General features: G+C 39.5%; 1 protein-coding gene across 3 annotated transcripts in view; it reads left to right on the forward strand.

Moving 5' to 3' along the window:
- The window catches only part of LOC125455231 (tetratricopeptide repeat protein 7A-like), a 314,850-nt gene that overhangs the window by 75,699 nt on the left and 225,055 nt on the right, over positions 1 to 14,096 (forward strand). For all 3 annotated transcript variants that reach the window (XM_059648618.1, XM_059648619.1, XM_059648620.1), the window contains one exon: positions 12,056 to 12,139. In XM_059648618.1, coding sequence (XP_059504601.1) covers positions 12,056 to 12,139 — 84 coding nt within the window. The remainder of the gene's footprint in view (positions 1 to 12,055; positions 12,140 to 14,096) is intronic.

Here is a 14,096-nt window from a genome sequence, read left to right on the forward strand (position 1 = left end):
TACACCTCCCAGTTGCGAACCATTTCAACTGCCCCTCCCCTTCCTTGGATGACATGTGCATCCTCGGCTTCCTCCCGTGCAGCATGATGCCACCCGAAGGCTGCAGGAACAGCACTTCATATTTTGCTTGGGAGCCCTACAGCCCAATGAGATCAATGTGGACTTTACAAGCTTCAAAATCTCCCTGCCCCCGACCTCATCCCAAGACCAGCCCAGCTCATCCCCACCTCCTTCACCTGCCTGTCTTCTGTCTCACCTACCTGCCCCTCTCTCCCTCACTGACCAACCCCCATCCCAACTCCCTACCTACACTCACCTCTACTGGCTCCATCCTCACCCCATTGACCTGTCCATCGTCTCTCCACCTATCTGCTCCTCTATCCACCTTCTACCATCGCCTCCCCCTCTCTCTATTTATTTCAGAGTTCCCTTCCCCTCCCCCATTTCTAAAGATGGGTCCAGACCCAAAATGTCAGCTTTCCTGCTCCTCTGATGCTGCCTGGCCTGCTGTGTTCATCCAGATCTGCACCTTGTCATTCTAAACTCACTCAATCCCAGATTTAACAGATGCAAGACTAAAAGCAACCATTCTCCTTTGAAAATGTGGGCTGTTGAATTAAATGTTACTATGAGGTTGCTGTCCTCCTGTTTTACCTCTGCCCTGGGTATAATCCCCAGCTGGCTGGATTTCCCATGCCTTGGGAAACCTGGAAGGTAAAAGTTGATGAGAAAAACTTTGAGAAAAAATACCTTCGTATCACTCCAGAAGGAGCAGGAACTTACCTTCTTACATGCATTGGATAACCCCATCCACTTTCTCTCTTGAATGCAACAGGAGGTTCCATACATAAGCTTGGTCAGTACTGGAGTACCCCTGACTAATAGGCAGCCAAGCCTGGAAAAGCCAGTGAACCATGAAAGTCAAGCTGACTCTAGGTAGGGATCCAAATTGGGGGCTAAACATTGGATGTTGTGAATCCAGTGTCCACACTATTATGAGAATATCCTGAATTTTGAGTTTGTGAACCAAAATTCTTACCCACCTCTGCTTGCAGGACAAATTGGGGCCAGTATGTTGGGAAAATGTCTTTTTTTTGCAATTATTTTCTAATCTGATGAAGTGTTCCTAAAACAAATTGTATCATGCAACCTAATTCCCAGTTTTATTTGGATCAAGAATTTATTTCATCGGTTTTGTTTCTTTCATAGTATTAAGACCACAAGAGAGTTAATAACTAGTTGAATGAACGAGCCCATATTACACTGTTACTATCTTACACATCTTTGCTACTGCTTCAAATAACATCCTACGATCTACATCATCTCTGATCACATATCATTTATCACAAAAAAACTTCCGAAAAAGCCTTAGTTGATAGATTCAGCAATGTTAAGCCAAATAATAGGTGGTTTTGTTGTTATTGAATACCCACTAAGCCCAAGATTGAGTTGGTGCAGACTCATTAGACTTAGTACCTTTAGTACCAACAAGACTTTTTCAGCCTTCAAAATGCCTCATCTTTTCCTTTCATGATCGTCGGGTTAGATTTCATAGATCAGTTTGTCATAATGTCTTTAAGAGACATGCTCATGATATCATGATATTATAGCATGTGACCTGAGGGTGTTTGAAAAAAAACCTCATACGCCAGCTGATCTCCGATCAATTGAAGCAAGAAAGTTGACTGGAGCATGCTCCTGTCTTCTAACCCAGCAGCTTAATCGTAGCACAGATACTTGTACGCTTGAGGAGTGTAATGTTTCTACGTAATCAATGTAATAAATGCCTGTTGAATTCTTCAGTATCTTAGTATGAATGCTCAATGTCTTAAGTAATGGGAGATAGCATAAGCATTACTGCATCAGGTAAAATACCCTGTGGCAATAAACTCACATCATAGTTTCAGCTGTGTCTGTCTATAAAGGATTCCAATATTTGAAAAACTAATTGCAAATGGCATTGGACAGCATAAACTTTTGACCACTGGTGAGGTTCCTCACCCTGAGGCAGCATGAGTTCCTGTGGGTAACAATTGCTGCACAGATCTGTAAATTGGACACTGGCCACCAAGAAAACACAGCCAGTGGTTTGGTTAGAATGCAAGTTCCTTTGAAGTCACAAGAAATTCCTAGGATTGACTTCATTAAGAAAATAGATAAAAGGGCTGAAGTACATTTTTGAGCAATTTTTACTTCAAGTTAGTAACCCACAGCTGAAGGTATTACAACCAACATTTCTATGGAACAATCATGGGGAGAAGAAACCTCATTCTGGATTGGACATCCAGTGACAGCCTTGCAGAATTAAATTGTTCAGACAACAAATGCAGTTCTATTACAATGAAGTGCTAAATGGTTTTGAGAAACAACCTCTCAAAGTCTTACTTTCACTTAGCAAGGTGAGTTTTGCACAATTAGCACATCCGGTCTTTCAGTTGAAGATAACAAAGGTCTAAAACCAATCTGGATTTTCTTGAAGACTAGTTCAAGGTAAGAATTAACTTCTGGGTTAGCAAACTCCAGACATTATACAGACAGGAGCCTCAAGAATCTATTGACTATTTGGTACAGGATGCTGCAGTAAAGGGCTGAAGTGTGACTCCTCTGAAGAGGAACTTTCAGAGAGGCTCATTTGACATAGTTGTCATTGTCATAACAATTAAAGCATTAGGAAGGATAAAGTGCCAACCATTGACATATTACTTGAGGATGAACCCCAGTTGAAGCTGAGGTGGCAGGCTGCCAACATATACATGCTTTAAGAACGATGAACACAATTGCTATGGTCAGCAAAGTACACCAAGATTACAAACCCTGTGACAGATGTGGTTTGTTGCACCTATCCAAAAAGGACCCAGCTTTTCTTGATATTTGTAAAAATGTATGGCACCAAGGGTATTGGGCACATGTGTAGGAGATCTAGATCCAAAAGCTAGGCCTTGGGGGAAGACACAGGTGACCAACAAGACTGCACAACGCCACAACACTGGTAGCAAAAAATAGTGTTAAAAAAATACATGAATGCAAACACATCAGTGAGGGTCAAAGTCAACCAAGCAAAAGACATATTTCAGACCTTAACAGGTCTGGCAGCATCTGTGAAGAAAATCAGAGTCAACATTTTGCGCCTGGTGACCCTTCCTCACCTTCCGGACCCAGAATGTTAACACTGATTTTTCTTCACAGGTGGTGCCAGACCTGCTGAGCTTTTCTAGCAACTTTTCCTGATTTAAAGCATCTATAGTTCTTTTGGTTTAACTTTCAGACCTTGCCCAGCAACCAATTGTATTAACCATTCTGAGTGTAGGGCATTCTTTTTCAAAGTCTGAGGAGAATGAAAGAGATGACAAGGAGCAAGCAAGTAAAAGAACAGTAAGAGAATGCAATTGACAAGAATGCAAATTATAAATACAAATGCAAACCATCATCAACAATCACTCACTGACACATATGATTATCTATCTAGGAAATTCCATGTCATTGATCATGGTTTCTATTCAGTCTTGTGTGGCTGTTGAGCCTGAACCTTGAGCTGCATCTCTGCCCACACACTTGGCGGGTCTTTCCAGGAGATGGAATTGGTCCCTGGTCTTGAGATCAGTGGTATTCCTTTCTCTGGTTCCTTTTCTATTCTTACTTTTGCAACTGTATGTATTTAAAGAATTGTGCCCTTTCAGATGGAATTTCCTCAATATCTGTTTTTTCTGAATTAGGGTCTCCCATGCATTTTCATCCAAGTTGCATTTCTTGAGGGAGACCTTCTGGGAGTCTTTTAAATGCTTCCTTTTTGTTGTTTTCCTGTTTGAGTGCCTTCCTTAGGCTGGCTAAAGAAGATTGGCTTTGTTAGTTGGAACTCGAGCACCATAACATATATGCATGTGTGAGTAGTTGGACACCGGCAAAGATTTTTAGAATATGTAACCAGCCCAGATTCTACAAATCATTCCTGATCATGATGCAACATTGTGAAGGAATGGATGCTAGCTGGGCCAGTGTCCGACATGCCAATTATGCATGGAGAGTGAATGAACATTCCTTTAATAACTATGAAGTGCTGTTGTGTAGCAGCAACCAGTAGCAACGCAATAAAATAGTGAAACAAGAGCAGCATGTACGTCACCAGACCAAGTTTACCTCCTTTGGAATGCAGTCGCTGAATTAGGGCATCTTGTCAAATCTTCAAATGTTACATTGAATTTTGAAATGTTATTCTTGGAAACTGGTTTTTTTAAAACCTATTAATGTAATTATCAAATTGACAATACATGCATATTATATGTATGTCTATTTGGGAAAAACTTTTAACTGAGCAAAAAAAAAGTGGATTTTGTGCTATGTTTCATGGTGAATGTATCAGTATGCCTTTAAGATGCGCTCATGTCATCATCACTATTATTATTGTGACTTGAGGTTATAAAGATCTCATCTGCCAGTTTGATTCAGATCATTGGAAACACTACAGTCTACTGGAAGCATTATCTTACATTGCAATCGAATAGCTTAATACTAACCCCAACATTTACGTAGAGTCACCAGACTTGAAACGCTAACTTTGCTTTCTCTGCACAGATACTGCCAGATATTTGCTGAGTTTCCCCAGCAATTTTTGTTTTTGTTTCAGATCTCTAGCATCCATACTTTTTTGTTTTACTTCAGTCGTAAGGAATATCTGTTAAATTCTTCAGACCATGATATCCACACTTAGTTTCTAGTGTCAAGAGAGGTTACAGGAGCACTGTTAGAAGCAAACTCACAATCTTGTACAACTGGTTTTCTGGCAAACCTATTTCTTAAATGCAAATCTTAGAAAAAAAATCTGTGGAATATATAGAATGAGAACCATTTTGCCAGTTCAATTTCCCCTTGTAGTAAAGTGTCTTGTTTTAAATTTAAATTTGGCCCAGTAATGCTGTATTGCTGCCCCCAAAGGGATGTATGCAGATAGTCACATCCAAGTAGGAGGTTGCTTAGGAACCAACATGAGTGAGCAGTTTCTTCAATCAGCAATAAACTTTAGTGACCCAGAATGCTGATTTTTTTTTAAACTCCAACCTGGTTTCTGATGTTTTAAATTAACAATTTGCCCGTCATTGTTTGTTTGGTATTTTTACAGTTTTTAGCAGCAACAATATATCAGTCATGCCATGGCCAGATATCAAGTTAGCACTTAAATGATCAAACATGCAGTACATCTTCAGAGCAATCTCTTGTTAGCCACATGTTGACAAGATGCAATCTCCTGAATCTGATCAAGGGAATAAACATGCAATTTTAATATTGAGCAATGTGGTGATTTTGAAAGATGCTATGCCTTCTGAGGAAAAAAGATAATTGTGTACATGTACTAAATAATTACTGAAACATTTTGTTAAGTTCTAATGCTGGGGGAGGAGATGGCCTAGCGGTATTATCACTCTTAGCCCAGATAACGTTGTGGGGACCCGAGTATGAATCCTGCCATGGCAGATGGTGGAATTTAAATTCAATAAATATCTGGAATTAAGAAACTAATGATGACTTGTTGTTGACTGTCATAAAAACCCATCTGATTCACTAATATCCTTTAGGGAAGGAAACTGTCATCCTTACCTGGTCTGACCTATATATGATTCCAAACTCAGAGCAATGTGGTTGACTCAGAACTGCCCTTGGGCAATTAGGAATGGGCAATAAATGCTGTCTAACCAGCAACACCCTCATTCCATGAATGAATCAACAAAAAGAAAAAACATTTAAGGGCAGTCACATCTCAACATTAACCAAATTACATAAAATTACATCGAAATATCAGCACAGAAGTAGGCATTTAGTTCAACTGATGCATATTGCTATTATGTTTTATATGAGACTTCCATCCTACTTCATGTAACCCAATCTGTGTATTCTATTCCTTTCTCCTTCATGTACTTAATTAGTTTCCTTAAGTGCACCAGTCTTTTACATCTTAACTACTTCATCTGGTAAAATCGTTGTCAGAGTTCTTTATTAGTTTTATTAATTGTCGTATTTATGATTTTGATGTTTTGTGCCTTTTCGCCAGTGGAGACCTTGATTGCAGATATTACCAAGGGTGGGATTTCAGGCGGAAAAGAGTTCCCAGTGGGAAACCTTTCCTTTTATTTTCTCGCAGAGTTAGGGACTGGGGTAGGATCCAATACTTAACCCATGGCTGTTGCTGCATTTGACCCGCAATTGTTATTTTGAAAACACATTTTTTTCTGAAGCTGCCCTCAACTCTGTTGAGCAGGTGGGCTCCTACGGTTCAGGAGAGGGTTAAATCTGTAAGAGTCAGAAACTTACAACACGGAAACAAACCTTTCAGCCCAACTTGTCCATGCCCAGCAGATATCCTAAATAAGACTAGTCCCATTCGCCAACATTTAGTGCAATCCTTCTAAAGACTTCCTACTCATATACCTATCCAGATGCCTTTTAAATGTTGTAATTGTACCCACCTCCTATGGCAGCTCATTTCATACCCATCACCCTTAACTACCACCATCTGCATGAAAAAGTTGCCCCTTAGATCCCTTTTAGACTTTCCCATCTCACCTTAAACCTATGCCCTCTAGTTTTGGACTCCCTCACTCCAGGGGAAGAAAAAACCTTGTCTATTCACCCTATTCATGCCCCTCATGATTTTATAAACCTCTGTAAGGTCACCCCTCAACCTCCGATGCTCCCATTTGTTGATACGTAAGATGACCATGTCACACCCCTCTTCATTTTAATGACATCTATGTTTTTGTCTTAACTATTCCTGTGGTACAAAGTTCCATATTATAACCACTTTTCTATGAGGAACATATTCCTAAATTTTTTATTTAATTTATTAATGATTAGCTTATGACCAGCATCTGTGGTGGCTAACCTAGTTGCCCATTCTCTGGGGCCACGATTGCTGCTACAACCATAACATTTAAAAGGTTTTACATCTTTTAAAGTGCAAGTCCCACAGTTTTAGTGTCCAATCAAATTAATCAACTGTTATCCACTCTTCCTTCCCCCCCAAAAACCCTACCTCATTAATGATGGAAGTGAAGGAATAAAGTAATGAAAAGAGAAATGCTTTTGGATACTGCAGCAGAATATGATTCCCATTTTATTCACAAGGACCTTATGACTTGCATAAATTTGTTGACTCAGTCTGAATTATGGTCTGTGCAACGTGACAGCAGTAGGATTAGAGTCTCAAGGCTTTTCTTCACTTAGGGGTACTCTTTAAGACATAATGAACTATCCAGAATGATTCTCTTGAGAACTGCTTTATTGTTTTCTTTGAATACTTTTTCAATATTCATAAATGAAAATAATTAATGATTAATAGTAATGATATATTATTGGTAATGTAGTAAACGGATGCAATTATTAATACTTTATTAAGTTGTGCATTTTATGCACAACAAAGTCTGACAAGCAGAAAACTGATGATGACTACATACTGTTTTTGGGAATATGGCAAGGAGGAGAAGGGGAAAAAAACTTGGGCACATTGATATTCTCCTACTGTCACTGCAAGAGTAGGAAGGAGGAAACCAATGATTAGATGAATTGGTAAAGAAAGCATGAGAAAGACAGTGTGTTTCCTATATAGAGGCAACTTTTTCTCATTTGTTGACCCAAAATTGATTTTTGAGACCTTTCAAGGGCACAATCACCTGCGTCCCTTTGTGTTTGAACTCTGCGCTAAACTCCCTTGCTACTGTGCATTTATTAGCCTTCTAGGTGAATGCTGCAGCTTTGATTTTAAATTGAGCTGCACGCTTGTTATTCTCTGCTGAAGGCATCTTGGGAGATAATGTGGTGCACATTTCTCTTCTCTGTTAGATGGGACATAACTTATAGAATTAGCTGTGGGAAAATCTAAAGATTCCCATATGTACTGTTAAATTAATGAACCATAGTAATTTCCATTAAGTAATTAATAATCCCCACATAGATTTAGCTTGACTTTTACATAAGCTGTGTGAAAAATCCTGTTTCTAGATTAAATGTTGTGGGGTAGAGTTTTACAGGAGATTGACGTTTACATTTAATAATTAATGGGGTTCAAGTTAGTGGAGAGCTATTAACACTCCTGGAATAATAAACCAGTGAGGAATGGCTAATATTCTTGGAAGATTGGAGACTCATGCATCGGGGAGAAATACACTCTGTTTCATTCTACTAAAATATGCGCATGAACCAGTCTATTTTACACCACGTGGTTGCTAACACCAGGTAGCCGCATTGTTTTGTTGAAGTCAAGAGAATTTTTGTGTTAAATTGTGATTTTGCGTTTCCTGAACTTTTCATTTGCATTTATGTCCTTAAATGCATTGTACAGTTCAGAGTAAGATTATCTAACAACGTAAAATAAACAATCTCATTTCTGCAGGTGTTCTCTGAATGTAAACAGTCTTTGCTCTAGCATTCATTTACATGTAGCTCTGAAATGCAGTAGTTTTATTTCAATTCTTCTGTACAGGATCACTATCAATGACTGGATGTAATAAAGCACAGGCTTGGATTAAAATTCCTTTGCTTCAGTGATGTAGCTAAGCTTCATCGTGCAGTGTGTATCTGTGAGTTTGCTATTTAGTATAAGGTTATAGTTTAGCATAGCGCATTATTTCATTGTGCTCAATTATATTTTGTTTCCAGCTATCAGAGAGAAGTCATTAATTTAATTTATTTGGATAATTTTAAACAAGTCCTAAAAGTTTCAAAGGACTATGTGCTGATCTACTCTGTTGTCTAGATAATTTTTGAAGTTAATATTCTTGCTATGGTGAGTGCTAAAGTAAGGAAATCAGTCTAGTAAAACACAAATCCCCGAATTTTTGCAGAGACCAAAAGCCTCTGCATCTTAAGTTTGACCATCACCCTGTATCTGGCATGTACATTTTGTTTTGTCAGGGTAGAGAAGTGGGGGGGGGGGGTGGAGCTGGAGACTAGATGTATTTTATTCATGTGATTCACACAGGCCACATGTTTAAAAGGGAAGCTGTCTTATATCAGATGCAATTTTTGCCACTGAAATATCTGAAACAGAACTTGTAGCAATTATGAATTTGATGAAATAGTCTAATTTGCCAGAGGTTTTTGCTTGAAAGGTCAGGCACACTTATAGGTTAGTTATGATTTGATGTGAGTGTGGATAAGGTCTATGGCTGTCAAACTTGTTTTGATAGCAGTCTAAGAAGGAATATGCTAATGACCAAATCATCAAGATGGCGAACGTGTGACCAGCAGCCATCACACTGTCTAGATTGCAGCATGTGTTATGAGGGAATTGCTACTGTGTTTGTTTTGTTTACAAAAGTTGCTGTTTGGTCAGTAATCCTGTCGTCTAGCTTCAAATAAGCGGAACCTCTTTAGTTTACCAGTCCTGATTTGAAACTGGTGAGTGAATATTGAGCCACAGCCAAACTGTCAAGTTATTTAAATCCATTGCCCTTTGAAGCTTTGTGGTAATAAAAGGCAACCGTGACTCTTAGTTGATAATAATTAATGTTTAAAATTTCAGTAGCTGTTTGTTGACATTTGCCTTGAGATTATCGTTATTGTATTGGTACTGTTTCACTACCATCAGGAAGGGGCCTGTACCTTCACAGTTTGATAGTGGAATTGATTATGAAGGGAACTGTTTTTGATGTGTGGCCATTGATGCAAATATTTGTGTTTTGTCTGAGGGATTAAGTATTTGAAGATATTTAAATGCAGTAAATTGGCTTTTTTTTAGTGACTTTTCTTAATATAATGGGTGTAAAAGATGGTACCAAGAATATTATCAGATTGTATCTCAGCCTGGCTTCTTAACACATGCTTATGGTAGATACTGGGCTGGTTTGGCACTAAATTAGCACAGGGATTTTAAAGAACTTAGGAGTGCTAGTTAGAAGAATGTAGACTGACATGGAGGGTTTGATGGGCCAAGGGGAAGGATGAGTATGGGTGCATTGGTTGGCGTGGATGATAATAGGGGCTGTAGGAACTGGATACAGTGACATGGCATGGTACCAGCTTGCATGGATGGGACATGGGGAGTGAGGGCTAGAAGACCTTAATATTATTATTACTAGTACAAAGACCTAGAACACTGATCAGGCCTTTTTTTTGGGGACAGCAGGCATGAGCCCAGAATACACCGACCTATCTGAAATGATAATTCAGTAGGTAGGGGAAGGTTCTTCTGAGTTAAGTTCGCAGCTGTACAACTGACCCAGAAGTGTATTTTTGAGCCTAAGTTGAAATTCAAGGTGATTTCGCTCTGAGGTTTGAGAATTACTTGAGGTAATTCAGTGCCAAATGCAGTAATTGATAGGAAGATGTTTTCTCCTGAGCCCTGCCCCCATGATAATGTCTTTCTTTATACCTTCCTAAAATGCACACTAGTGCCTTGACTTGGACACACTCTGTACATGATCAAAGATAATAAGTGTCGTAAGGCAATGTACAACATCATGAATGACTGATCCTGGCCTCATTTGCCAGTAAAACATGGCGCTTCTACCCACGGTTATGTATAAATGCCTTGTCTAATTTAGTGCCCTTCCTGACAAAAGTCACAGAGGACAATTTATTGATTTTAAGTTCATTTGAAACATAAACACCAACATGGACGCATGGAGATAAATAGCTTTTAGAAGGCTGTATCTACTTCATAGCTCCAACTTTATGTTCACTAATGCATAAGCTTTCACTAGATGGCATAATTATAATATGAAACAAAGCAACCTTTACATTGTTGGACAAATTTTAATTTTATGCAACCTTTTCAGACAGGACCACAAAAACGCATAATTAGGAATGCAAATAGAATATTGCACTTTATTTCAAAGGGAGTGGAGTATAAAAGCAGGATGGTTTTGCTAAAACTGTACAGGACAGTGTTCAGACTACAACTTAGATACAATATGCGGTTTTAGGGCCCTCCTCTAAAGAAAGATATACTGTCATTGGAGTCAGTAGAGAGAAGGTACTATGGCTTTTCCAAATATGGACAAACTGCCTTATGAGAACAGGTTGAGTAGATTGTGCCTGTACTTGTTGAAATATAGCAGAGTGAAAGGTGAGCTTATTGAAATGTACAAGGTTCTTCAGGAACTTGACAAGGTAGATGCGAACCAGAGGGCATAAACTCAGAATAAAGGGTTGCATATTTAAAACAGATGAGGAATTTCTGCTCTCAGAAGATAGTGAATCTGTTGATTCAGTTGGATTGTTACAAATTTTATCTCAAAACAAGTGCCATGAAAATGCCATAATCTTTCGTGAATATTTCAGGATCATGGTGGTCCTATTAACCGAATATCAGAGTAGACATTTTTAGTCAACCTGTTCGGGCAGGACTCACAAAGAGTCAGCATCCTCTGGGTAATGGGGAAGGCAAATAGAGGACTGTTGAGTCATTAAGTATATTCAAGACCAAGAGAGGGATTTTTAATCAATATGGAATAAAGGGTTGGGGGGAAAAGAAATGGAAAGTGGAATTGAGAAGCAGCCATGAACTCATTGCATGGCGGAGCAGACTTAATGGGCTGGATAGCTTATTTCTGCTCCTGTTTCTGGTTGTTTTAATTTTTAGATTAGATCAGATTCCCTATAGTGTGGAAACAGGCCCTTCGGCCCAACAAGTCCACACCGCCCCTTGGAGCATCCCACCCAGACCCATCCCCCTATAACCCACACATCCCTGAACACTATGGGCAATTTAGCATGGCCAATCCACCTAGCCGGCACATGGACTGTGGGAGGAAACCGGAGCACCCAGGGGAAACCCATGCAGACACTGGGAGAATGTGCAAACTCCGCACAGACAGTTGACCAAGGCTGGAATTGAACCCAGGTACCTGGTGCTGTGAGGCTGCAGTGCTAACCACTGAGCCACCGTACCGCCTATGTTATGATGCACCTCTAGAGGAGTTAAGACTGGAGCCTAGAACCTCTGGCCCAGGTTTCCACTGTCGGTGTAGATCGATCGAGTAGGAATTATAGTATTCTTGTTATCAATTTCATTATATTAGCTCATTTATCAAACAGGCATCTCATCTTGAAATATTTCTTTCCTCAGTGCTTGGAGAGAGCGATGAAGTTTGCATTTGATGAATTTCACCTGTGGTATCAGTTAGCATTTTCGTTGGTCGCTTGTGGCAAGGTAAGGTGCCTCATTGCAGTATCGCTCTCATTCTAATCTTTCATCATCTTGATGCAACATTGAGACATTGAAATGCAGTGTGGTGGGACCTCTGCAAACTTTAAGTATGTTTTTTATGGGCACATAAAATCAAAGAGAATGTTATGACCAAATTCTAATTTATTTTCATCCTCAGGTTGATACACATGCATATTTGATCTTGTACAAACAGAAAATTTGCATATTGATTAACTAGGAGAAAAGTCTTTAGTTTTTGAACAGGAAGTTGGGAATGGACATTGCTCTTCCAGATTGTATCTTAGAGACTGTAGCATCAAATTCCTTTCTTCAGCCTTTCAAAGTTGTCCAATCATGTCAGAGCCTTTTGACAACTAAAGGTGTCTTCCAAATCATAATGATCTGTTTAAACCCATGACATTGCTCACTGAATGTCAGATTTAACAATTAAAGCAACTGAAAGTAACTCATCTTTTGCAGTTCCTATTATCGGTACTCTATTGTGTTTATCCGTGTATGTTGATTAAATACGCAGATTACAATACGTTGTACAACACACAGATATTTCTATTCCTGCCCTGTATATTTGGTGTGTTAGTGGATTACAGTGCATGATGCTATTAGTGTCAGTTGCAATCGTGTAGTGTGTAATGTGCACATTTATTACCTGTACATGACTTTTTGTTGTGTAGTCAGCAGTAATCATAGATGTGTTAGCCACAATGAATGCTCTGTGGATTAAAGTGAGCATTGCAGTAATTGGCTATTGCACTTTAAAGCTGTCACAGTACAAGTAATTTGATGGCATTATCTTTATCCCAGGTTTCTCTTATTACAAAATAAATGTGGAAAAGGAATATTATGTAGCCAATGCATCTAGAATAAAACCTAATATAGCACCCCACCAGTACATCTAAGTGTTCCTTAAAATGACCTTGGAGAGTTGCCTCTTGTGCCTAACTCAGAATTCCATTTCAGATATGATTTAGCCTCAGCAGCTCACCCCTTGTTGTATTCTAGTCCTCTTGGACTGTGGGAGGAAGCTGGAGCACCCAGAGGAAACCCACGCAGGCACCAGGAGAATGTGCAAACTCCGCACGGACAGTTGCCCGAGGCTGGACTTGAACCTGGGTCCCAAAATTGCATTTGTCTTCCTAACTGCCAACTGACCCCACATGCTAACCTTAAGAGAAGCCTGAGCTAGGACTCCTAAGTCCCTTTGTGCTTGAGATTTCCAAAGCTTTCCCTGTTTAGAAAATAGTTAATGCCTCTATTTTTCCTACTAAAATGCCACATTGTGCGAAGAAGTTGCAGATGGAATACAATATAACACAGAGTCCAAGATAACAAAGTGTGAAGCTGGATGAACACAGCAGGCCAAGCAGCATTTCAGGAGCACAAAAGCTGACGTTTCGGGCCTAGATCCTCCTTCAGAAAAGGGGGCTGGGGAGAGGGTTCTGAAATAAATAGTGAGAGAGGGGTAGGTGGATCGAAGATGGAGAGGAGACAGGCAAGTTAAAGGGGCAGGGATGGAGCCTGCAGAGGTGAATGGAGGTAGGGAGGGGATAGGTCAGTCTGGGAAAGACGGACAGGTCAAGGGGGTGGGATGAGGTGTATTGTTCTATGTTCTATGTTTTATGTACAGATGTGAATAAAGGGGTGCTACAGTACCAAAGGAGTTGAAGAACTTCAAGATAAGTAGCAAGCAGCCTCAGAAGGAGTATGTGCAGACAACCACAGCCTAAGATATTCACATGGTATTACAGTGTGCTGGGGAGCAGTATTGTCTTAAAACATGAGACAAAACAAGGACAACAAAATATTTTCTGCACTCTTAAAGTAGCTTTAAAAGGGAAGGAGAAGGCTGTTGATTGTTGAATAGCTTTGAGGAATTGCTGTGTTACAAAGTCTTGTCAGTTTTTTTTAAAAAGCCATATAGAATTTTTGTTTTAGGTTTGCA

The sequence above is a fragment of the Stegostoma tigrinum genome, chromosome 9, assembly GCF_030684315.1.
Source record: "Stegostoma tigrinum isolate sSteTig4 chromosome 9, sSteTig4.hap1, whole genome shotgun sequence".
In the NCBI taxonomy this organism is placed as follows: domain Eukaryota; kingdom Metazoa; phylum Chordata; class Chondrichthyes; order Orectolobiformes; family Stegostomatidae; genus Stegostoma; species Stegostoma tigrinum.